Here is a 25,078-nt window from a genome sequence, read left to right on the forward strand (position 1 = left end):
TTCGATTTAAGGCTCATTTTATCAAAATGCTATTTTTCCTAGATCAGTAGTGTCCCTACCAATGACTTGCACCTATTATAAAGTATGATTTAACTTTTGGCTATTTTTTGTTGAGAGCTTTTAAAAAACCTTGTCCAGGTGGGGCAAGTGTACCATATGGATTTTTATTATGGAAAAAATACGAATTGCTGCAACATCATATTTTATTGGGAAATAAATACACAAAAGTACTTAAAAACTGATAAACAATTGATAAAAAAAATCCGTACAAAATATAGTGATATTATGAAAATTTCCTTTTTTTCATATAAGTAATAATTTGTTTTTGTATAAACGATCAATTTTTTAGTAAAATATTATTAATTAATCTAAAAATTTAAGAAACGTTTCAAATACATTCTAATCTGATGTACCTAAGTGATAACAGTTCAATTGTTAGCAAATTAACATGTTATTTCATGCATTGTTCCTCTTGCCCCAACGGGTTGTTCGTCTTGCCCCACTAGTTGAGAAGAACGTACGGAAAATCATTTTTTTTTAAATCAATTTTTTACATTAAAAAACAGGATTTTTTAAAAACTTCTTCTATCAAAGTCTTAGTCAAGACCTGGAATAAGATGATTATAAAAAAATCCGACAGATTTTTAACGTTTTTGATGGGTTATAACGAGCATTTCCTTAGCTTGTTACACTTGCCCCATTTTCCCCTAAGTAATAATTTATTTTATGTAATATTAAATTTGCTTATATCGTCCCGCGCGACGCCACTGCCCACAAAGATGTCACGCTGACAGGATAGAATCCCTTTCTTTTGCTCTCTTCTCTCCCAGGCTTACCAGTTTTCTCCCCTTGGGTGCACCCACCGAGAAGGCCCACAAGAATACACTCAAAAAAGAAAACAACAATCAACATTCCCTCTCTCTCTCTCGATCCAGCAAAACAACAAATTCCTCAGGTCCACCGCCCACTTGGATCATTCGCGGTCGAGCGTTCCAAGTGATCGGACGTCTTCGCTTCGAGTTGATTAAATTTTGGAGCCGAGTCCAATCTAATCAAAAGTGCAGTTCAGAACCTTATTATTTTGTGTTTGTACCGCTTCTCGCGTCACACAAGTGAAAGAAAATAGAGAGTGGGGCGCTCTCTCTGTACTAACAGTTGTCGCTCATTTCTCTCGGTTGCCGTGTGTGTGCGTGTATTTTTAGTCAGTGTCACTGGTTGTCATTTCGCGGCGCCTAGAAAGTTAGTACTCGGGGTGGCAGATCGTCGCGCAACGAAAACACATCTCAGTAGTCGGTGGGCAGCAGCAGCAGCAGAAGCTAGTTTGGTGGATCCGGTCCCGTGCGGTGTCCTGTGGCCTACTAGGATCTTAAGGATCTAAAGAAGAAGCCGAACCGTGTGTGTGTGAACGAGCGCGCGCGTGTGTGTGTTTGTCCGTCGTTGTGGTTCTAGCCAGCTTTGTCCGACGACCCAGCATCCAAACCAAAACCAGCGAAGATGTCGAGTAAGTGGAGCATCTCCTTAACCTTTTTTTCTGCTGTCTGTTCTTGTGTCGTTTCGCTGCTTGCATTCCTCGAAACTGGACTTGGCAGAAACTTTCTATGAAGGAACAAAAAAAAAAAAACGTGTGCAAATCGTGGAAAAGAAGAAACCCCAATCAAAATGACAAGCAGCAGCAGCACGGCTCGGTGACCTATCGATGACCTTGAAAGTGTACGACGAGGAGATTAGTAGAGGCGCATCGAATCGAAATTGAGCTGAATTTACTCGAGAGTCAAGTGCGCTCCTCACTTCCCGTGGCCTGCTGCTGCTGCTGGTACACAGAACATTTAACGAAGAATTATCCACTCGAAAAAAGGCCGGCGCGGGGACCTATTTTTAGAATGTGCTGGACGCGCGGCGAGCTGTCACCGCAGCACGGCCTACTACACATGTACTAGCTCTAGGGCGAACCATTTAACGTTGCACCGTCAACGATGAATGATTTCTTGAGATATAGTTCGATACACACCAGAAGCAGTCGGAGGTTGTGTAATCTTGGCACAGGACTTGGTGCGAGTGTTGGTGGAGGGAAGAGAAAAAAGTGTGCGATATGCGATTTGCATACCTAATCAAAACTTTCTCGATTAAAACATGGAACATGTGTGTGACCTATCGATTAGTGGGGTCGGATCAGTCTAATGGAATCGATTACCACCGGGCAAGCATTAGCTAATGTGGCGCTTGAAGCATGATGGGTGCGTGAGAGATAATCTCGAGTGCAGTAAACAAGAGCTTCTTTTATAATCGAGGATTTAAGACTGGAAAATCAGAAAGAATTCGCGTTAGTGTAGGTTACCATTTCGTTACAGAATAAAACAAGGGCTTACTCGAATCGTACGTCTGTAAAAGGGGAAGTTAGCTTTTTGAAAGAAATTGTACATGTCTGGTATTAATGTACTGTTCATTTCTACACGCTATAACTATTTCATATTCAAATACAGTCCAGACTCGATTATCCGAAAGCCTTGGGAAATCACTTCGGATAATAGAATCACGAAATTATAAATATTTTGTTGTTGTCTTATTTATGATTGTCGTTTGATTTTGGTTTATTTTAATAGGCCACTAAAGTTAAGCTACAGTGAATTGCAGAACTTGAATATTAAATTGAAAATAAGACTGTTTCAATTATTTTTCAAAATTATAAATCAAATTAATCCAGAGAGTTTAAGATCAATCCAAAACCGAATGCTTTTGAAAATAAAGTTTTGCAATTGATTTTGCTGGTCAATTTTGTTTTTTTCAAATATTGTGTTGAGGTTTAATTAAAATTGTTGTTTTCCCAAAAAAAGCACTTCTACAGTGCAAATTTTAGATTTCCAGTAAAATTTGAGCTCTTTCCAAACAGCATTCATCACTGCCCTGTCGTAATATTTGCTGGTCCAGAAGTGATAAGTTGCTGATAGTTGCAGTTATTTCCGTTAGCTCAGCCTTTTCGTAAACAAAGCCACTTAATCAAGGAGCAAACAAAACTATCGACTTTATACTTAGTACCGATTGTTATCTCTCTCGCACTATCGCATCATAATCTTCGAATAACAAACAATCCACGCCGATTGCCCCAGTGATCCGGTCCGGGTGGCGTCGTCGCCCGGGTCATCAACGGCGCGAACGTTTGTCGCGCCAAATTTACAAACAACCGTGATCATCGAGCGATCGACAGCGGTTTGCGTCAATTAGGTAGTACATTTGGAATACAGTTTAATCGAGACCATCCCTCGTTTACACATACACCGTCATCGTGTGCGGCTTAGCTGAAAGAAAAACATCAACTAGTTTACGAGTTGAGCAGCTTAGAAGTGCCGTTTCGACCTTCAGTTCATACCTCTCGGATCGAATCTGTTTTCTAGTTTAGGGTAGATCAGGATCGATCTAGGGCGTTGGTTTCGATTCTAAACGTATTTTTTCTTCATTCCAACATTTCTGGCTACATAACCAGAACCAGAGTCGTGTGCAAGATCATCTCGGTTGTCTTGTTTTCCACGAAACGCCGCGGAATGACATCGATAGTTTTTCTTCTTACTTAATTTTCCTTGCCCCTTTTTCCCAGACTAGTGATTTACAATTTCGCGTTTCTCGTACCCCACACATCGCGAGTTCGAAAATCCTACGCGTAATTAATTTTAGAAGTGAAACCCGACGACAACGTCTGGCTTCGGTTGATGCTGGTCAGCGAGTCAGCTAAACATGCAGACTGAGGTTTAAAATTTGATTGTTTCGAGCTTCAGTCAAGTGATGCACGATGATGGGAGTAGTAATTTTGAATAATTTGTGAGTAATTTTGAATAATTTGTGAACCGTTTTGTTACTTTTGTCTCCGCTTGAAAAAATTAGAAGGTAGTGTCAGTTTACCGCGCAAATAAAAATAAAGCTACTGAAAATTGGGAGAAAGATTCTTAAAAAATAACATAAAGTTGGTTTTTTAGAAGTATTTCTCCACGTTTTCGCATATCAACTCTTTTTTTGTATTGTTTTTTATATTCGATTGAAACTGTTCATGTATTTCTTATGTCAAAAGAAGCTATTTGGCATAATTAGTTTTTCCATACAACGCTTCATACAATTTTGAGGGTTGATCAGTTTACATTGGAAAAATAATAGTTTTAAACCCACTGCCATTTTTTCGTATAACTCAATTGTTATTTCATGTACTTTTCAAATCTGCAATAATCCAGAACGATTTCGCTTTTCTTTGTATTTTTTGATTTGGATGAAACTTTGTCCATACATTCCCTATGTCCAAAGAAGCAATTTCGCATCATTTGTTTTTCGATTTAAGTCTCCATACAATTTAAGGGGCTCATCATACAAAATGGTTATGTAAATGTGGGAAATTCTGTATCATGAGAAGAGATTTTCTGATCGATTTGGTGGGTGGGACTAAAAAAGATATGCTCTGAGCCATAGTGCGTGATGGTGCAAAATCTAGTTCAGAAGACATATTTTTTTGAAAAAATCGTGTTTTTTAAAACTATCAAAAACCTTGACATTTTTTTAAATTAAAAATCATTTTTAAAGCAAATTTAAATTTGCAACCGAAAAATACATTTTTTTTTATTAAATGTGCCATTTTCAAGGTATAGGCTACTTTTAGGTATAAATTTTCGATTATAGAAGATATCTTTTTTAGTTCCCTAAAACATATAAAAATAAAAATAAAAAAATAAAAAATACGTATTTAGGAAATTTAAATTTTAGTGAAAAAAGTAGAATAAAAAAACGATTTTTTTGGTGTATATTTTTTTTCGTCTTAACCTACTACTTTTCTGAAGACACCAAATCGATCAGAAAATCCCTTCTCAAGATACAGAATTTCAAACATTTAGATACCCCACCAACCCCAAAAATTGTATGGTGACTTGTATAGAAAAACTAATGATGCAAAATTATGTGTTTTTGTAACTTTTTGAAGTTTTGTTTTTAGACTGTAATATTGTTCTATAAGTTTATAGAGTAGACAATATAACAATATATGTTTACAGCAAATCCCCACGAAAACAGCATGGAAAAAAAATTCTGGGGTTCCCTGGCCAAAATATTAAGACCCGTATTTGTTTGTTTGGCCATTAGGGTGACCTACGCCGTGTTAGGGTGGTCAAAAAATTGCAATGTTCGTCGATTTTCGAAAAAATCTTTTTTTTTTCAAAAAAATCATAACTCTCCGCCATTTCAACCTATTATAGCTGTCTTATACGCAAATGAAAGGTGATAAGTTGGCCTTTCAAAGAAAAAATGTAAGAAGTTTCAAAAATCTAGTCTAATATATGAAAAGGTCGTAAGAAAATTTAAAATGCCGTTTTGACGGTGTCTGGACCAAAGAGCCTATGTCTGGAAATATGTTTATCGGATTCCTCGGACAATTTTACATAACATACTAAAAAATGGTAGGAGTTTATTAACAGGATTCTGAGATATAGTTTTTTGAAAATAAAATTCGTGTTTTCGATGCGCCGCGCGCAAAAATGGGAAAATAACGAAAACGGAAAAAACAACTTTTTTCACTAAAACTGCGATAACTCAAAAATTTCAGGGATGACCTATATACATGTTTGGGCATTTTTTCAATATTTCGCCATATTGGCTGCCATTTTGGAATTAAAAATTCTAAATCACTTAAGCGTAGTTTAGGTGACATTTAAGCTAGAAAATCAAAAATAAGACAGCGCAAAACATTTGTTTTTCGTGATTCGATTATCCGAAGTTTCGATTATCCGAAGTGAAATTTTTCCGAGGCCTTCGGATAATCGAGTCTGGACTGTAGTCCAAACCTGCAGCTTTGCCGAAGACTCCAAATTGATCAGTAAATCCCTTTTTAAGGGGTTACATACATGTAGAAAATCACAAAAAATCATATTTCAGAAAATTCACTAAATTCACTAAAAAGATGATTTTCAATCACTTCTGAAAGTTTCATAAAGATATTACGTGACTCAACTGAGTAAGAGATGATTTAAGTTCACAGTTTTGCCATGCGCAAAGAGAACTGTCAAAATTTGTGAACGATTTTCTCTGAACACCGAGTGGATTTACGGGTGCCACGATATTTCGAGATGACCAAATTGGCTGAAATTTATGGTGAAGACTCCCAAGTCATATTCCGTGTGCATGATGAAGCCCAATATGAAAATTGTGCTTTTTTAAAAAATACAAAAATCAAAAAGTGACGATTTTTTATATGGAAAACATAAAAATATTTTTATCTTTTCTTAAAATTAAGTTTAAAAAAATCGGCCTTCGTCATGCACACGGGACCGGTTTAACGAGTCTACACCAAAATTTTGAGTCAATTTGGTCAAAGCAGTGTTGAGATATCGTGGCACCCGTGTTTTGAAACTGCTAGCTTAAAAAAGCTATATCTCGGCAATGGTACATCCAAATGTCTTCATAATTATTTTGTTAATAGATGAAAATTTATATGTTAATGCCCTGCAAAAAGATTTAAAAAAGTTTAAATGTGTGATCATACAAACCTCTGAAATTTTTGACGGTTTACATGTATGTAACCCCTTAAGGGGATACGGGAAGGGCCGCCATATTGATTCCACTCGAGTTTTCAAAAGCAGTTTTAAAGAAAATGACGCAACGTAAAAGTTTTCTGTTTATTGCAGACAAGAAAAAGACGATAGCAAGCAAGCTGTCGAATTCAGAAATCTAATAAAGTTGATCAGGAGTTTGTAACCGTGATAATACGTATTTCCCAACTCGCCGTATCTTAGAAAGTTCTCTGTTTGGCAGACCTTAAATAAGAATTGATTTAAGTCGCAATGGCTTATTTGGACGTAAGGAATCGATCAATTAACTTTCATCTCAACATAAAACAAACAAATTTGAAATTCGCGAATCGCTGTAATTGCTTAATTTTTTGGGTCGATTAAGTCATTTTTTTAATGTCCAGCACATTCAAGTTGATAGTGCCCCGTGTTACACAATCGTTACGGGTGGACGCCACACCATTATCACCACTCGGCCACGGAACTGTGAATGAAAACAGCAACGTCGTCGAGGGGGATGCATGTGAATGTGACAGAAATAGACAGAAGTAAAATGCCGGTCCCATCAGGAACAGGCACGCTTCATTATCAAGCCGAGAGGTCGGCTTCTATCAATTGCATTCTGAATGGCAAAGACCTTCAAACTTGTTTTGTACCAGCATCAGCCCATATGTAATTTCAGACTTTTCTCAACCGGCTTAAACGAATGACCAAGTTTTCTTCCTCGTCGCGGAGGGTATCGCATTGCTTGTTCGGTTTAGCTAGATAGAACTTGAGGGGACACTTCCTCGAAGCAATTGAGACATGAAACGGCAAGGAAGTGTTATCGCTAATGTCAATCCATTTAAGATTAGAGCAGTTTGAGTCGAGAGTATCTGATTACCAGGATCAAAAAGAGTATTTGTCATCGAAACGATCTGAAACGATCAAACCACAATGTTTAGAACCCCGAAAGTCACTTCTAATAAAACCGCTTGATTTTTATTGTGACAGATTAAGCGCGTGGTCCGCGGCGTGCACCCACAAATACGCTCGCACGCGGCCAACAACGGTTTCTATTTTTAATTTTCGCGCCATTTATCGGTTCATTCCGCTTATTTACCAGACTACTGCGACCGTACGGATGCTGACTTTGTCGTGACTGCATCACAAAGTTGCAAGCAAACCGCCATCTTGGATGCGCTCCCTAAAACCGCATCGACTTCCTCAGGGTTGACTTTCGAAACGTCAATCGCAGTCGAGTGCAAGCCGATCGCGCCGCATGCTTCGATGGGAGCGCGGGAATTTCAAGGCCTTGGTCAACGGGTTTAATCACTGGGCCGGGATTGCCTCATCTCATTGCGATGTAACGACCGGCGGCGGCGGCGTTCATCTGACAAGACGCCGGGAGACATTTGAGCGCGATTTGTTTATGTTCTTTCTTAAATTTAAAATCACACGCGCTTGTCGCGCCACGCTGCGGTGGAAGCCCGGTCTTTGAGTTATTTTTCTTGGGATGGGATTCTTAATGACGGCGAATCCGGTAAAGGGGCGTTGAATCGGTTACAGTTTGAGCAACGTGAAATTGGTTTGAGGATTGTGATTTCAATTATTGAGAATCATCAACTCAGAAAATTGAATTATTAGGGACTCAGTGAGTGAATGATTGAGTGAGTGACTGGATGAATGAGTGTCGTTGAAGATCTGGAAATACTGTCATGTGATATTGACAGTTTAAAAATACAACTTTTTATAGCATAAAGAATAATTGTTGTTATGGAACGGTGAACATAATCCTAAATATCCTGCAGAAATACAAAAAACTTCAGTTTTTATTTACCGTCAACGACGTTAGTCGACTTTATAGTGCCACTTTATTGCCCATTTGGATTATGTTAAATGAGCGCTATGGGAACAAGATTTAGCAATAAAATATATCATCTTCCTGTCATCTCACTGTCATCATCTTGGGAAAAAGTACAAATCTAAAATCAGAATCGAATTCATTTCTTGAGCAGCTTAGGGACCCCTCGTCAAACTTTCGGAGAATGCAGTGGGTTCTATTAATTTAATTCATCATCTCCCACGTGTTGATTCGCTTTTTTCTCATTATGAAAATCTTGAGGGGGAAAAAAAAGTGAAATGAAACGGAAAGTCGAACATTCTGCGTCACACCGCTTCACTTGCGTTTGGCGGCCTAAAAATAATCGAAAGTTGAAATTGTGTAATATAGCAATTAAACATTTTTGTGATTCTGATTTTTTCCCCTCTTCTTGTATCTTTGCAGAATTCGCCTGGGTGACGCTAGCGACCAATGATTCGTACTCGCTGGGCGCCCTGGTCGTGGCGCACTCGCTCAAGCGGGTCCACACGGCACACCAGCTGGCCGTCCTGATAACGCCCGGCGTGTCCGAGTCGATGAAGTGAGTAGTGTTTCAGCGGACATAGATCCAATTTTTGCCCAATTTCATTACCTTTGGCTTATCTAGATTTTTCATGTTTTTACAGTCATTTTTTATTTTTTTTTGCTTGTTTTTTCACTTTTCTCCTATGAAACGATACAAATATCATTTAAATTTAAAAAAAAATATTAGAGGCATAGTCTAGTACATTACAAAAATTACTGCACACTTATTTTCACATATTATAGGGGAAAGTCAAAGTTGACCCCAGAAATAATTACATTTTTTTAAACATAGTCAAAGTCACATATAACAATGATTTATAATTTTCTTAATTTTTCAAAGTTCTTCTTTCCAATACTTTTTAAAGGTCAAAAATTGGTTGAAAAATGGATTTTTGGCCAGGTTTAAAAGAAGAAATTCTACACGTTCATAAGATGCTCTGAACAAACTTGATTTTTTTTTTTAAATCAAGTTTTTGATTGAACCTTGGCATTTTGATCTCAAAGTAAGCTCAAAGGAAGACCTTTCCAATTATGATCAGGGAATTTATTTGACATGGAAGGGTATTTTAGTGGAGTTAAAAAATAACCACCCAAAATTAAATGCACAAATTTAAATATATTTTTGCAAATTCTAAAATCCAAAGTGTTCCAAAATTCCAAAATCTAAAAATTCTAAACTTAAAAAAAACGAATAAAAAAATGGGAGGATCATTATGTGTTCGTCTAACATTCAAATCCGGAAATTACTGATTCTTTTTTTTTATTTTAGGTTTTGAATCTAAATAAAAATGCTTGTTTGCTTAATATCAATCAAATCAAATAATTCGCTCTACAGCATTGCCTTGGCGTTCTCGATTGCGAGATTCCTACTCGAAACTAGGTATCCGAAGGCTTGATTGTTGAGGCAATTACAAACCTCTTTTTACACCTTAGCTTCCATCCATCCCGGGATTCGAACTGACGACCTTTGGATTGTTAGTTCAACTGCCTAACAGCGACTCCACCAGGACAGGACGACCCAGGGAGACGACTCCTACACCTGGACTGAGCTAACGACCTAACCTCTAGGTTAGTCCGGGCCAACATTTACTTCCCTGTCCGACGGAAGGCGTGATCAGACAAATCTCGTCTCAAAATTTGCCACTGGAACCTTCTGGGATCGAACCCAGGCCGACTGGGTGAGAGGCAATCACGCTTACCCCTGCACCACGGTCCCGTATCGTTAATATATAGGTTTTTATTTAACAAATCAACGATTTTTCTTTTTGTTATACCTTTTAAAGTTTGTCTGATATACATATTTGTTTCACGTTCCTCAGAAAACAACTCCTACAACCAACCGCGAAAGAAACTTTTCTTGGGAATGGAACCTCAAGTTCAGAACTTTTAATAATATCCGGAATTTTGTTAAAGTTTAATAATTTAAAAATTTGCTTCTTCCTTGTAATTTTGCTTGCTTAAATTTTTAATGTCTAGTTTATTTTGAAATTTTGAGAATTCGGTATTTTGAAAATCAGAAACTGAGACATTTTTCTGTTTAATGTAAAGCGTCCAATTTCCCGTCCCGGAAAAAATCCTGGGAATTCCCGGGATTTCCCGGAAAAAAAATGTTCAAAAAATTCAAGTAAAAGTATGCATTTTCCCAGCTCCTTGCATATTTTTTTTTTAATTTTCCAAAAATATTAATGAAAAACGTTGCTTAATCCACCTTTAGGTGGATGGTGCCTTCCTTACATTCATAAAGTTAATACACTACACAGCCTCAAAAAAGAGTATAAATAAGACTTATTTTTATCAAAATATCTGAGGCCGGCTAAAAAAGTGTACACTTAAGTGGTTATAACTTTTGATAGGATTGATCTTCAACGTTTTAGGCTCATTGGAAAGGTCTTTTGATTACCTATACAAAGACGCATGGTAGATCCGGACAACGTTTTCATCAAAATATTTGAGATCCGGCCTCCAAAAAGTGCGTAAATAACACTTAAGTGCCTATAACTTTTGATAGGATTTTCAGATCTTCTACGTTTTGGGCTCGTTGGAAAGGTCTTTTAAATACCTTTTTTTAAAAATGTATAGCATGACGGGTTTGTCACAAAAACCGCCCTTTTTACAATCTTCCGGACTTTATTCGGAATCGTTTTTTAGCATAACTTTTGACTTGACTAAAATTCATAATATTAACTAGGGTCTTGTGGGACCCCAAGACGGATCGAATGAGACCAAAACGGTTGAAATCGATTCAGCGAATCCGGAGATAATCGTGTGCATATTTTTCGGTGCACGGACTCACATCCAAACACACGCACAGACATTTGTTCAGAATTTGATTCTGAGTCGATAGGTATACGTTAAGGTGGGTCTACGAGGTATAATAAAGAAGTTCATTTTTCGAGTGATTTTATAGCCTTTCCTCATTGAGGTGAGGAAGGCAAAAACTTAATTTTATTTTATTCAATTCAATTTACTGTTCTTATAACTTATCAGTTCGTCTGAAAATTTCAAGATAAAATTAAGTTTTTTTACGATTTTGTTTACCATGGTCAAATTGGATGAAAATTGAGAAAATATCATTTGATGCCTCAAAGAGGATTGTACAAGAAGTATTTGGCTAATTTGTTTAAAAGTGTTAGCAGTTTAATGTTAAGAATTAAAATTTGAGCTAACAAGGGCGTAAGAGGTTCAATATGAAATAGCGTCCAAACTTCTTTTATTGCTATGAAAATTCTATTAGCCAAAGTCATTTTCCCGGGATTTCTCGGGAAATTTGTTGAAAATGAAGCTCTATTTTAATGTGTTTAACTTAATTTGAAGTTATTTGAAAAAAAAAAATTCCCCAATTTAAAGCGTCAAACGAAGTTGAAAAAAAAATTATTAAAAAGTGAAACGTTCTGTATAATTTTGATGAATTTCAAAATCAATGAGCAAATCCTTGCAAAAACCTCATATTTTTTGGTGGAATCAATGGGCCTTACTAAAAGAATAAATTAATGAAAATCCAGCAACGTTACCAAGTTATAACAAATAAATTATAAATTTTCAGGAACAAACTGCGCACAGTGTTCAACCTGGTCGAGGAGGTCAACCTGCTCGACTCGAAGGACAAAAGCAACCTGGCCCTGCTGAAGCGTCCCGAGCTGGGCATCACATTCACAAAGCTGCACTGCTGGCGCCTCACGCAGTACGAGAAGTGCGTCTTCCTGGACGCGGACACCCTGGTCCTTCGGAACTGCGACGAGCTGTTCGAGCGGGAGGAACTGTCGGCCGCTCCGGACGTCGGTTGGCCCGACTGCTTCAACTCGGGCGTGTACGTGTACAAGCCGAACCTGGAAACGTTCAGCAGCCTGATGGAGTACGCGGTGTCGCACGGCAGCTTCGACGGCGGCGACCAGGGCCTGCTCAACTGGTACTTTTCCGACTGGGCCCACAAGGACATTGCAAAGCACTTGCCGTTCGTGTACAACACCTCGTCGGTGGCGTCCTACTCGTACCTTCCGGCGTTTAAGCAGTGAGTAGTAGTAGTGGGAGTTTGGGCCAAATTGGGAATCCTTGTGACGTTTTTTCTTTTTGTTTGTAGGTTCGGCCAAAACACCAAGATCCTTCACTTTATCGGCACGGCCAAACCGTGGCTGCAGAACTTCAACTCGGAGACGCGCAAGGTTTACATCCCGGGCGGTTACCAGCATCTGGCCAACTTCCTTCAGTTCTGGTGGGACATCTTCTGCGAAGACGTCCACTCGCGCCTCAGCGCCGATATGGTAAGTCCAGCCGTTCTTGAGGCAATGCTCCCCCCCCTCAAATTGCACTGAACACGCAACACACAAGCTCGCTTGTTCCCCTTCTCCCGTATCCTGAACCCTCCCCGTGAGAAGAGTTAGTCAAGCTAGAGTATTGCCAGAGCCCAAAAAACGAACATGTTTTCTGCTTTCAAGTCTGAACTACTTAGGGATAAACTAGACGTGAGTCAACAGGTAAGAATCGCGCGGAAGCTTGCTTGAATTACTTCCGTTTTAGTGAGTTGGTGTTTCGTTACCATGCTTTTTTTCTTCAGTTGTTTCCAGTACTAGTATTTAGTAACAGCAGTAGTTGTAGAGCTTTTGCAAACGCTTTTATTAACTCTCGTAATCCACAGACACACGTTTATGTACACGCACACACGCTTAAGCAAATTTACATCAAATTGTACAGTTTTATCCCGCTTTAAAATCCCCGCAAAATTTTAAATCCCCCTCTCGTAGATGTTTGTGTCCTTCCCAAAAATACCCCCACCCCTTTTGTAAATATCTGTAGAACCTTAATTTGCACTTAACATCGCAATCAAAGGTCAAAATTGCAACTAAAAAATCAAACCTTTGATCTCGATCGCTTGTAGTTTTCCCTTCTAAAAAAAAAAAAACAAAAATAAAAAGCAGTGAATGAATTAGGATGACAATATTGAGTGGTTCGTCGTCGGTCAGCCCAAAATTAGAAGAGCTTCTTAATTCTAAATTGTACGCGACTGCCAGACCAGATTACGATAAAGCGTCGCTCTAGACCATTAATGGGCAGATCATCACAAGTCTGTTGAAAGAGGGTGTGCCCGTCGCCGTCACCAGTCAGTCACGTGGGACTTTAATTTTGTCGTCGCGGATTTTCACGTATTAATTGGTTTATTTTAGATCGGTTACACACCTGTGCAAGCACCAGAAGACGGACGGACAGGGTTTAATTCGGTACTGACATTGCCCGTGAAACTGCACCTATTATGTACCAATCGGGCAAGGTTGGCTGGGTGAGCACGGATTTAATGGGGGGATATTTTTAGCCCTAATCGATGGCGCCAATTGTCAGGTGTTGGTTGAGCAAGGAATTGCAAGTCATTTACAGTTTTACTTGTTATTATTTTTGTTTTAATTTTGTACCTTAACAATCCAAATCAAATTTGAGTTTCACAATTGCGACATTACCCATTTAAATATCAGTCTTTTAACCACATAATTGCGGGGTTTAGCAAATAGTTTCCTGTTGTGTCGAAATTTTCATGGGCCCTTTTAAAAAATGGCTCCAGAAATTAACTCAATAATTTGACCAAATTCTATATTTATTTTTGTTTAGCTTATATTTCGGAACTGAAAAAAGCTACTTTATTTCTACGAAATACTAGGAGTTCTTGTTTGGTATTAAAAAAAATTGTCGTTCAAATGAGAGTCAGGCAAGGGTTTTCAGGATTACTGACAAATTTAAATGGAATTACCAAGATTACTGTAAATATGCCACGGATTACTTAGATATGCCCCTGCTTGGAATTACACAACATTAATTACTTTTGATTACAGCCTAGCTGAGTGTTACATTCTGAATCGATATTGAAATGGTTTATTTTTTCAAAAAAAAAAAAAAAAACAGGGCCAACCAGTGAATGTAACCTTTTACACTGTAACTGTAGAAAAGGTAAAAAACAAATCAAAAAGAAAATTCAAAATGGGGCATTGAAAAAATGATTTTTAAGGCTTTAAATTTATATGATTGTAAACATATATTATCCTCTTTTAATGCCTAATTTTGAATTTTCTTCCTGATTTGTTTTTTACCTTTGTAATTTGATTTCAAAACAAGGTATGAAATCATTATGTTTGTGTTTTTATTTCATTCCAATGTTATAATTTTTATTATTTTTTCATTATTCGTCATTATTGCCAGATTTCCCTCATATGCAAATTCCAAAAATTACAAAAAAAAAAAAATTGGAATAACCAAGTAATTTTGGTATTACATGAATCACTGTGGAATTACTGAATGATTCCGAAGTTACTGAATGACTTGCTCAAAATCCGAGTAATGCCGGATTACCATTCTGGCAAGGTGCTGAAAACTCCTTTCATGAAAATAAACAAGCAAAAAAAATGATTGATTTATGAAAAGGTTATTGAGATTATTAGTTAAAAAAGTGTTTTTATTCTTTTTGTGGATTGATTTCCGAAAAAAGGATCATGTACCTAATTAACAATACAAACTAGAATGATCGGAAATTACTAGAATTACTCCGGAATTATTGAATTACTTCCTAAAACTGACACGGTGCTAAGAGCCTTTTACGAAAAGTTAAAATTTAGAGCAGCTTAATTTTCGTTTCGTCAAAATTGATAAAAATATTTTATTTTTTAAAATTTTGTGAGTTCAAACATGGGAAAATCTTTAAAAAATTTGACAATTGTTTTTGTGAATGTTACATTCTTCTTCCGGAAGTGGTTCGATTTTAATCCTTCAATATGAGAAATGAAAATCGCTTTTTGAATAATTCTGGATTCCAGAAGCGGATTGATTTTCAATTTTAAGTATGAGAATGTATGATAAATTTTCCGATCTCCATTCTTTCAAAACAATATGTTACTCTTTAACACTCAAACGCTCGGGTAATCATTTTCACAGGATTTTTTCTTATAATTTTGGTAGAATTGACAAATTTTAATTTGTGTATTATTTCCAGCAATGTTATAATTGAACATTTTCATTTTCTCCCCTTCTGACAGTAAAAATATAGAATCTTTTGGATCAATTTGGTTAATTCTATTTAATAGTTAAAAAGAAAAAAAATAGAGTGATGACTATGATTAACTAAGCGGTTCTCAAATCACCACGAATCGCTGACAGTCAAATTGGGAAAATTGTAGTTGGAGCGCAAATTTTTAATCTTCTCTGACAAATCCCGTGATCAAGTGACAGACAGGTTACACTAGATCAGAGCATACGCAGAGGGCCTTCCTTCAGGCAATCGTTATCAGCTAGAAAAGATTTTTTTCAACCATAGTTGTGCAGTTATTTTGCTATTATTCTGTATAAATTTCAATTCAACGAATATCTGCACCAAAATGAATCAGCAAGTGCCGGTTGTTGCCTTCTTGAAGCCACTGAAAGAATTTTTGATCTAAACCAAATGTGCTTCAAAATTTATATAATTTTGTGGCACAGTCATTGACGTCCTAGTTGGCAATCATTGATTTATGACGATTTCCATAACTTTACAAGGAATGGGATAATCGTTACCAAAAGGAATCAGCATGTGTAGGGCACTATTCTAAACAACTTGTTGAAGGAATTTTGTCAAAATATTGAAAGCGATGCAAAATTTATATCTTTGAACGAAATATCATGATACCAAGTAGCACACTTTGTAAAATAAAAGTATTTCCTAACTGGTTATATAACCGAACGGCCCCGTTACCACAACTTGTTCTACAACTCCTGTGTATTGGAAAAAGCGCACTTTTTTCGTTGTATAACTTATTAGGAATAAGCTATGTTATATAGTATGTTTTCCAAGTGTTATACAAAAAGTTTGACCATCATTTGTACCATGCAAAAAGGGGCGTGGCTTCTGATTGTTTTGACAAACCACGCTAACGATACCTTTCGATGTTGATTAATTTTAGATTGTTGTTGGTTTAATAACGTGATATGAAACTGTTGAATAACTTATACTGAAAAAATACATTTCAGCTCTTTGGCACGTAAGTTATAATTTGTTTACTGATAACGTAATGTAAAACCGTTGATCAACCTAACAAATAACAACAAATATTGAAATAATAAAAGAAATTACTTTGTGCAATTTAAATATTATTTAATTTTTTCATTCGTAATTTCAAATTTACTTATGTTTTACAAGAATGTTAGACAACTGTTAGAATGAAGCACATCTTCCAACAATATCTAAACTAATCAAAGTTCAGCTGTTACAGTTATATAAGGGAGTTTTATAAATGGATTTAGAAAAGCCAAAATATAACTGCACTATAACTGAGTGCATTGTTTTCATTTTAGTTATTTACTCAAGTTGTACAGCAGTTTGATACACAGTATTTCAATTTTTCCTTTGATTTTTTTTTTAACTATGTTGAATACAATACATTTGTCCAACTATTGTTCAACTAATCAGATATTTGACAAGTTACGTGTGCTACTTGGGTAATGATAGAAGTCTTCACGTTAAGTTCCTCTGAATAATTCTTTTTAATTTTATTTTTACATGATTTTATAGTAGGGGTGCTCAATGTTTTTGAATGGCGGGCCTAATTTGAAGCTTACATGAGCTTGCGGGCCAAATGAGATTTTTTTCAGAAATTTCAGGTAATTTTAGAACATTTTCATCATATATATTTTTGTTATTCAATTGGTTTAATTTAATTAAAATAAGAAAAAAAAAATGCAAAACAAATATTATTCCTCTGATTTTCATTGCAACTTTCGTGCCTCAAAAATCAATGAAATCAATACAATATTTTTGACTAAATCGTGATTTCACAAATGTAATGAAAATGTAAAGGCTTTTGTTGAATGCACTTCTATTTCAACCGACTATGTTTTTATTAATTTATTAAATATATTTTAGAAAGGGTGACACAAACTTTGTGATAATGCGTAGTTTTATTTTTAAATTATGTGCAAATTTAATAATAAATCGTGGCTCAAAGATTTTTCAATAAAATTTCAATAAATTTAATTTTGCCTTAATCAGATGTTAGGTACTCAGATCCGTAACCCTCACGTTATGAGGATGTTTGATGAAAATTCGTCAAAATAAGATAGTTTGTTCAGCACAATATTTGTTTCACATAATCGGGATTCAAGTATGGAAAAATCATTAGTTTTATATTAAGAAAAAAATAATCTTAATTTTTAGGAATTATAAAATCACTTACAAATGCGTCAAAGGGCCATTTAACATGATCATTTAAAATGGGTCCGTGGGCCACAAAAAATCACCTCGCGGGTGACGTTTGGCCTGCGGTCCATACTTTGGTCACTCCTGTTTTATAATATTAATCTCGAAGCTTCGACGTCGTTCTTGCGTGACTAGGGGAAATATACCCATTTTAATCACACTAAGCCGTTCAACCAATTCTCATCACTTTTGCAGTTTCTGCTATTGAATCAACATTTTCAGATGTTTCAACAATGGAGAGTTGCTTGCTCACTTTTATTTGAGCTATTTATTACTTTGGAACAGTCAAAAACATTTTATATAAGCTGTAATTCATGATCAAAGTGCTGATAGGCCGATAATAGAAATAGGCTGAGAAAGGGTATAGTTCCCCTATAATGTTTATTTCTCGTGAAATGATTTTTCTAAATTCTTTATTCTTGGTAAAATATGTTTTCGGCCTGGAACCAATTTTTTCATGTATATTTTTCAAAATTGCATAGTATTTTTGTCCCAATTCTGTACAAAGAATCAAACCAGCCCCGTCCGTCTCTGGGAGTTAATAAATGCCTTTGCAAAATGCTCCCTGGTTCAGTGCGAGAGTTGCCTCTTCATACTTCTTCAGAATAAGTCGTCCAAGTCGGGGTCATTTCGAAGAATGGGATCAAAATTTGTTTTTCAAAAAAACAACCAGGATCAATCCCCGTTTCGGCCCTCCAAAACCAAGCAAAATCCCCGTTCAACGAAATGGCTGCCGGCGCCGCCTGCTGTGCCATGTGCCCTTCCAAAAATATCCCTCTCTGTGTTCCCCGTGTGTTTGTTACAGCGCGGCCTGGCCGGGGCCATTTCGAACGTACGCCTGGGCGAGCGCCGCACGCCCGAACAGGAACGCACCGAGCAGGTGCTGCGGCGTCAGGGCTGGGAAGAGGGCAACGCGGACTACGCGGGCCGGGACGCCTTCGCCAACATCTGGGACCGCATCCAGAAAAGCGTCCAGGAGTGAATAGTACTTTTCATGAGAAGAGAATCTCGAACCTTGCCGGATTTTTATGATGAATAGTTTGTTTTATTTGTTTTTTTTTGGTTATCTTACTACTTTTTTATGACGAAATAAAGGGATTTACTGCAAGCACCGTATTGTCATCCTAGTTGATTGCCACTGTGTGAGATGTCCGGTGAGGACACGCTTTCCGCCTAACTTCCTGTTTGTTTGTGCTAAGAAGTTTGAGTTTTGTTCCCACCCTTTGTTCTAACAGCAACGCGTGTTTGATCCGTGGATTAAGCCCGTTCCGGTCAGTGGTAGTGCGTACCGGTCGGTGGGAACCGACTACTTGGCACCGCAAGGTCAGCAACAGCATTTCCACCAGGGTGGTCAGCAATTTGGTGATGGAGGTGGTGGTGGTGGCTTAGACGCTAACGGTAACTATGGCACGCAAGCTTGGCACGCGCGGGAAGAGTTCATTCCTAGCTATGAGACCCTGACGGAGTACGTAGACCCCTGGGAAGACTATCTGCGCAAGCAGGACGAAGAGCGCGAACGACGTGCTCTGGAAGGACAAAAGCGTGAAGAAGAACGACTGTACTTCCAGTATCTGGACAACCAACGCAACCAGGAACATCAACAATGGTTGCAACAACAGCAGCAATCAGATCATACCCATCACGAACATCCTCATCACGAGCATCACCATCACCAAGCTAATGTTTTTCAGAGCACAGAGCACTGGGTAGAAAACGTGCAATCCCGTGACCAGCAGGGTCACTGGGAAAACCCGCCACAACCGGCACCACAAATGCCGCCGACCTCCGACTGGCAGCCGGAGCACCACGCGGAACACCATCATCACCATCCAGCAGAGCAACAACAGCACCACGATCAGTCACAGGGGGGAACTCATACGGGGCATGAGAGTGGCGTGAGTGCCGATGGTGGTGGTGGTGGTGGCGGCGGCGGCAATGAGTTCCATCAGCAGGAACAAACGCAACAACATCAAGAATCACACCCACAACAAGAACAGCAACATCAGGAAGGTGACGGGGTACGTAACCGTGTCATGAAATGCAATAATCATTCTAATCAGAGCGCCGGAAATCGCACCACCAGGAACACATGCTTAACTAACCGATTTTCTTTGCTAACACATATACACTCATACTCACTCTCACGTTAACTGCATGGCTTTGTTTGACAAGTCCGCCATTTTGTTCTGAACTGTTTTCATTGCATGGAATGAGTAGACTAACCGTGGTTCATGAGAATTATTCTGGATGTCGTGACCCGGAGGTAGGCACAAAAATGGTAAAGAAAATTTCCTAATATCCTGGATCCTTTGTTTGTCGTGTTTGTCGTGATGTTAGAGAGCAAAATTATGTTTTGTCATTTTTTTTTCGGTACCAAACGAAACCTTCGGTGCACGCGAATTTGACCACAACATATTAAGGTTGCAAAATTTCGTTCATTTCGAACTCTGTTATGTGTTCCATAGTTGACAACTCGGAGCTGTCATTTGTTTGTTCGATCGTCGAGTCAAGTCCCGCCTACTGCGCGCTGAGTTCCATCATGCAGCCACGCCCACTGCGAGACGGTAACTCTACAAATGATCCGCTTTGCTTGTTTTCGTTTTCCGTAGAGTGGCCTTGCCGGAGCGTTATCTCAGCTGCACCTCGGTGAACCGAAATCCAGCGAACAGGAAGCCTACGAGGAGCACATGCGCCGCCAGTGCTGGGAATCGGGCAACATTGACTACATGGGACGGGACTCGTTCGACAACATCTGGCGTCGCATCAAGCAAACCCTGGACGAAGCAGCAGCCGCGGCCGCTGCCAAGGAATCGACCCCGCCAACCCCGGTCCGTGCCATCAGTCCTGCTCCGATGCGCTTCCGCCACTCGTCCAAGTCCCGCTCGCGGTCCACCACGCCCAAACGGGACATGCGGGACCGGTCGCCCACTCCGCAGCCCGAGGACAACGTACCTGTCGAGAAGAAGGAAGGTAATTGACCACACGCTTTACGCTCGTCTCCACCGCCGATGACGATTACGCCCATCTCGCGGCAGCTTTTCACCCGATTTGGCCCGAAATTGACTCGCTTCTTTGCTGTTTTTCTTTTCGCACATCCCGACCCCGCCGACGCGTCCAGGATTTGACCGGAGTTGACCCGGAGAAGGTTTGCTGGACCACCGCTCCGACCGCCGGTGGTGATCATCGCGGTAAGAAACCGCAGGGTAAAATCACCAAAGTGACCCGACGGCTCAAGTCACCACAGGCACTCAAAACGCTGGAGCTGGTCAAGCAAAGCAAACGAATCGGCGGCACTCACTGTCAAATCCTGTACGCGAAGGCTACCCAAAACTAATACCTCCTCCCCCTCCAAACGGACGCGGACGAACTCTCACATTTACACCTAGACAACAACAAAAAATGCACCCGTTGAATAGACCACACTAGAGCACCGAACCCTCTATAGTATTCCTGGGTTTCGTGGGTAACTCATCACCCACGACTCATCCGATCATCTGAGGGCGTATCGTATTCGAGAAGAGTGACGCCCGTCACTTGGTAACTCATTAGAATTGCACGCTCATTCGGAAAGGCACTCTTCTCGACACATAATCACCTGAGTACCTTGAGGTATGAGTACTCGCTTCTCTGAGTTCTCTCGGGAAATAATGACTTTCAGTTTTTCAACTCATCAGTAACTGATTTAGTTATCTTTAGAAATAGTAAATCGCGCAAACGTTGTTTTTTTGTTGGTTGAAATTGAGCTGTTTTTTGCTTTGAAAAAACTAGATTCAGTCAAAAAGTGATTAAAATTTGTCAGTAGATTTAAAAACTATTTGGGATAGTACTATTGCTTACTGCACAAATTGACAACTAAATTGATAACACAAAATCTGGCTGGTTAGTGCTGATCTAAACAGCCAAAAGGATCACTGTAGAATGTAACGAGCTTCAAAAGTAAATTGTGCCATAAAGATATCAAGCAAAAGGCAGTTCTGCACAGGCATCGAAAATGAGTTCCCTGGGTCCCACTCATCCATTATCATTTGCCGTTTTCTGTTATGTTTGTGCTTTTGTTCGAAACATCCCACAAAAAACGCGCTCGCTCGCATGTCGCATTAGTGCAAACGCAATTGGAGGTCTTCAAGTGCAAACGATCGACAATAATTTCATAACTTTGTTAAGTGTTTATCGTTTCCTGAAAGATGTCAAGTGACCTCCTGAAATAACTATATACAACAATCGTTAGATATTACAAAACAAAAGTTTATCAAATTGTTCTGGCTTAGAGAAAATAATAAATAAAAACATACAATAAAGAAACGCCTACAATGTTTGGTTTTTCGAAATTCGTCATACTCTCTCCTCTCACACACATTACTTTTACACGCAACGCTCTCATCACGATGAGCGCGCGCCACACATACTTACACAAACCCACATCGCTGTCTCTCATCTACGTTCGTGTTTCGTTTGTGAGTGCTCTCCTCGTTCGTGTTTGTCCCGCTCTAAGCGTCTGGTTTGGTTTACCACTACAAACAAAGCTAGCTGCTCCGCTCCCCGTCTCTCCCCATTCCATACGTTTTTTTTGTTGTTGGTTGAGTTCGTTGAGTTACTGTTTTAGTCACACGTGATATCGATCGAATCGGGTTCGTTTTTCTTCTATTTCCATTTTCTTTTTCGGATCATGTGAGTTTGAAAATAAATTCTAAAATGTGATATTTCACTCTTTCCCCCTCTTTCTCATCAGCGCCCGTCATTCGGAAGAAATCGACTAAAACATCGACCAGAACGAAATGAGACAATTTCGTGAGCTGTGTTTAGGCAAATGAGCGAAAGTTATGCAAAATTTTTAGGAGAAAAACAAAGTAACAAACAAGCACACTACTAACAAGCCAACGCGATACGATCATCACAACAAACTCAAGCATACAATGAACGTAAACACAATCGAGACAAACAGGGGTGATATTAGCAGGAAAAAAGTAATGAGTGACTCTCGCTCTCATTTCCGCTCTCTCTTTCGTCGCGCGAGAGCACTCATTCGTGCATGTGTGCGTGTCATCAGCATTCAACGATGGAGGGAGACAGTTTTGTTTTGTGGTGATTTTTGTGATCCAACTAATACCGGTGTTCATTACCTTAAGAAAAATACAAAAATGCATTGTTTTTCAAACTTTTCGTTTGTGCTCGTGTTTGTTTTGTGAAACAAAAATAATGCGCGAAAACAAGGTGTGTTCATTTTTTTATGTGACAACTGAAAGAGATCCACAATAAAGCTAAAGATTTTCTTTCACAACCTCTAATTGATCTAAAGCGACCGTTCAACTAAAATTCGATTTCCTATTTCCGTACCCTCTCCGTCTGTGAAATTCCAAATGTGATGATCCCGATTCGTGTACCCTTCCAAACCCTGTTGACCCCGCTCAAATTGGAAAATCCCGTATGTGCGCGTGCGAATTCAGTTCAAATCGAGCCGGCAATTCAGGAAGAGGACGACGGTCCAAGTGCGGCCGCCCAACTGGACGAGAGTGCCAAGCGTTCGAAACTGCCAGCGCCGCCGGTCCAGTACGATCCGAAGACGAGTACGACTACACTGACCAAGAAAGTATTTGCAGGTTACCAACAGGTCATCACCACGAAAAGTCCCGAGGGTAAGACCCATACGCATACCAAAACCGTGTACGACCCCAGTGTCGACGAGGTCGACGCTCCGATCAAAGTAGCCTCCGCCCCCGTCGTGGAAACCGAACAGAAAGCCACGCCCCCTCCAGTGACGTCCACTTCTTCGTCGCCACCACCACGAGCCGAAGAAGTGCCGACGACCAAATCGACTCCTCCACGAGTCTCAGCCTCTCCCAAACCTCAGATGCCGCAGCCGCAGCAGCAGCAGGTTGCCCAGGAAACGATGGCAGGTAAAACTCCCGCATCCACTGAACCGGTCAAATTAATCCGTCGCAAGCGACTTTCGTCACCACAAGCCACGCCCCCCACAGCCACACCTCCAGTCACTCATGCGTTGTCGTCGCCATCTTTGCCTACTGCGCCGAAAACCGTGCTCACTAAGACCGCAACGGCTGTCAAATCCCCACCAAAGACTTCTACCACTACAACTACAAGTGCTACTAAGCCTACTACGACGCCATCAGTCGCCACTCATCATCACTCACTACCACCGGCGTTGTCCAGAACCCGTTCCGCAGAACCCGTTACGACCGCCGCTGCCAACACGGACGGAGCGGTCACTTCCGAAGCAGTGGCTCCGCCACCGGTTCCACCCCGTCGCAAGCGGGAAAGTAAAGTCACTCGATTAGGTAAAGCCCACCAATAATACGTCATTACACCACCACAACTACTACTTTACCGGCACTCGTTCAAAAGCAAACAAAAACTATGTTTTATTCGTTGGTGTAAGTAAAAACTTCAACTACCTTTTTTGAATCATACACGCATCAATACACGCACACGTGTAAATACTCGAATCTACTACTACCTGTGTGGTCGCTGTTCTTTTTTTACTTCTTTATACGTAAGCAAACAAGCTTCTAACAATAGTTCTACTTTACCGACAAAAAGGAAGAGAAAAAGTTTAAAATTATCGCTCCAACCCTATTGTTTCTTTGCATTCATATTTTTCACGTTACCAAACGTGACATTTTTTCTCCCTTTTTCTGTTTAAATTTGTTTTCAAAATGTTTTATTTTTCCCCTACCTACTTTGCCTTCCTTTATTTAAACTCTTTTCTTCTTTCTCTCTCTTTTCTGTTCCTTATGCTGCCAAAATACACTTTAATTTTCTTTTAACACGCGACTTAATATTTAAAAAAACATGAACGAAAAATAATAATAAAATATTTAATCTACACGCACAAACTCTAGCTAATAAACCGAAAAAGTCAACTTTCACGAATCTGTTTCTTTCGTGTCTGCCTTGTACGAAGCGAAAAGGTCTGAAATAAACAATGAATTTTGAAGCAAAGTGCGAAACCGAACTTGGATTTGCCATCTTTTCTTTTTTCTCTTTCTCTCTCTTTGGTGCTGTTCTTTGTCACCCCGTCTAACATTTTGAAAACAAATTTGCTCTCTCTGATCGCACGGTGCACCACGCATCAACTTTCCTCTCTCGGAAATTTGCTCTCTCACCTCATCGTGCGTGTGTGTGCGTGCCCAGCCCGTGTAAACCTCTGACGTCACCCCGCTCCTTTTTCCAACGTGTTATTACACCCTCTCTCTCTCTCTCTTTCTCCTCTTTCCCTTCTCTTTCTCTATTTGTAGCGAAATTCTTCCGCACGTTCTGTACGATACTGTGAAAGTGTGTCCCTCCAAACAAACAGTGAAATAAACCGATCCAACCAATTCGATGTTATCCAACTAATGAGCCTCCAAACAAAGCATAAAAACCCCACACCCGCACCAATGGCAACTTTATGTGTGTGTGTTAGTGTGGTGGTCGATGAAGAGAGCGAATGAGATTGTTAAACAA

At 39.3% G+C, this 25,078-nt stretch overlaps 1 protein-coding gene across 9 annotated transcripts; it reads left to right on the forward strand.

The window, feature by feature from the left end:
* The first annotated feature begins 915 nt into the window (after window positions 1-915).
* On the forward strand, window positions 916-24,986 carry LOC6047073 (proteoglycan 4). 9 transcript variants are annotated; one of them, XR_005278073.1, is made up of 9 exons: window positions 916-1,501; window positions 8,797-8,932; window positions 11,960-12,424; window positions 12,494-12,674; window positions 12,849-12,887; window positions 18,853-19,635; window positions 20,227-20,587; window positions 23,062-24,006; window positions 24,871-24,986. XR_005278073.1 is itself a non-coding variant. In XM_038258573.1 (9 exons), exons 1-9 carry the CDS (start codon window positions 1,495-1,497, stop codon window positions 24,903-24,905), a joined length of 2,457 nt encoding a protein of 818 aa, XP_038114501.1. In that variant the 5' UTR covers window positions 919-1,494; the 3' UTR covers window positions 24,906-24,986. The 9 variants fall into 9 exon arrangements, 8 of the variants coding, with proteins under 8 accessions (XP_038114497.1, XP_038114499.1, XP_038114498.1 ...); XM_038258573.1 differs by having other exon boundaries at window positions 919-1,501; window positions 23,062-23,511; XM_038258572.1 differs by lacking the exon at window positions 24,871-24,986 and adding an exon at window positions 24,475-24,593 and having other exon boundaries at window positions 919-1,501; window positions 23,062-23,511.
* Window positions 24,987-25,078: the final 92 nt, after the last annotated feature.

The sequence above is a fragment of the Culex quinquefasciatus genome, chromosome 3, assembly GCF_015732765.1.
Source record: "Culex quinquefasciatus strain JHB chromosome 3, VPISU_Cqui_1.0_pri_paternal, whole genome shotgun sequence".
Lineage (NCBI taxonomy): Eukaryota > Metazoa > Arthropoda > Insecta > Diptera > Culicidae > Culex > Culex quinquefasciatus.

Excerpts from the sequence above, each read along its gene's own strand:
- LOC6047073 (XM_038258569.1), top strand. Across the intron at positions 12,425-12,493 it reads TACCTTCCGGCGTTTAAGCA|GTTCGGCCAAAACACCAAGA; the intron begins GTGAGTAGTAGT and ends TTTTGTTTGTAG. Across the intron at positions 12,888-18,852 it reads AACTAGACGTGAGTCAACAG|CAACGCGTGTTTGATCCGTG; the intron begins GTAAGAATCGCG and ends TTGTTCTAACAG.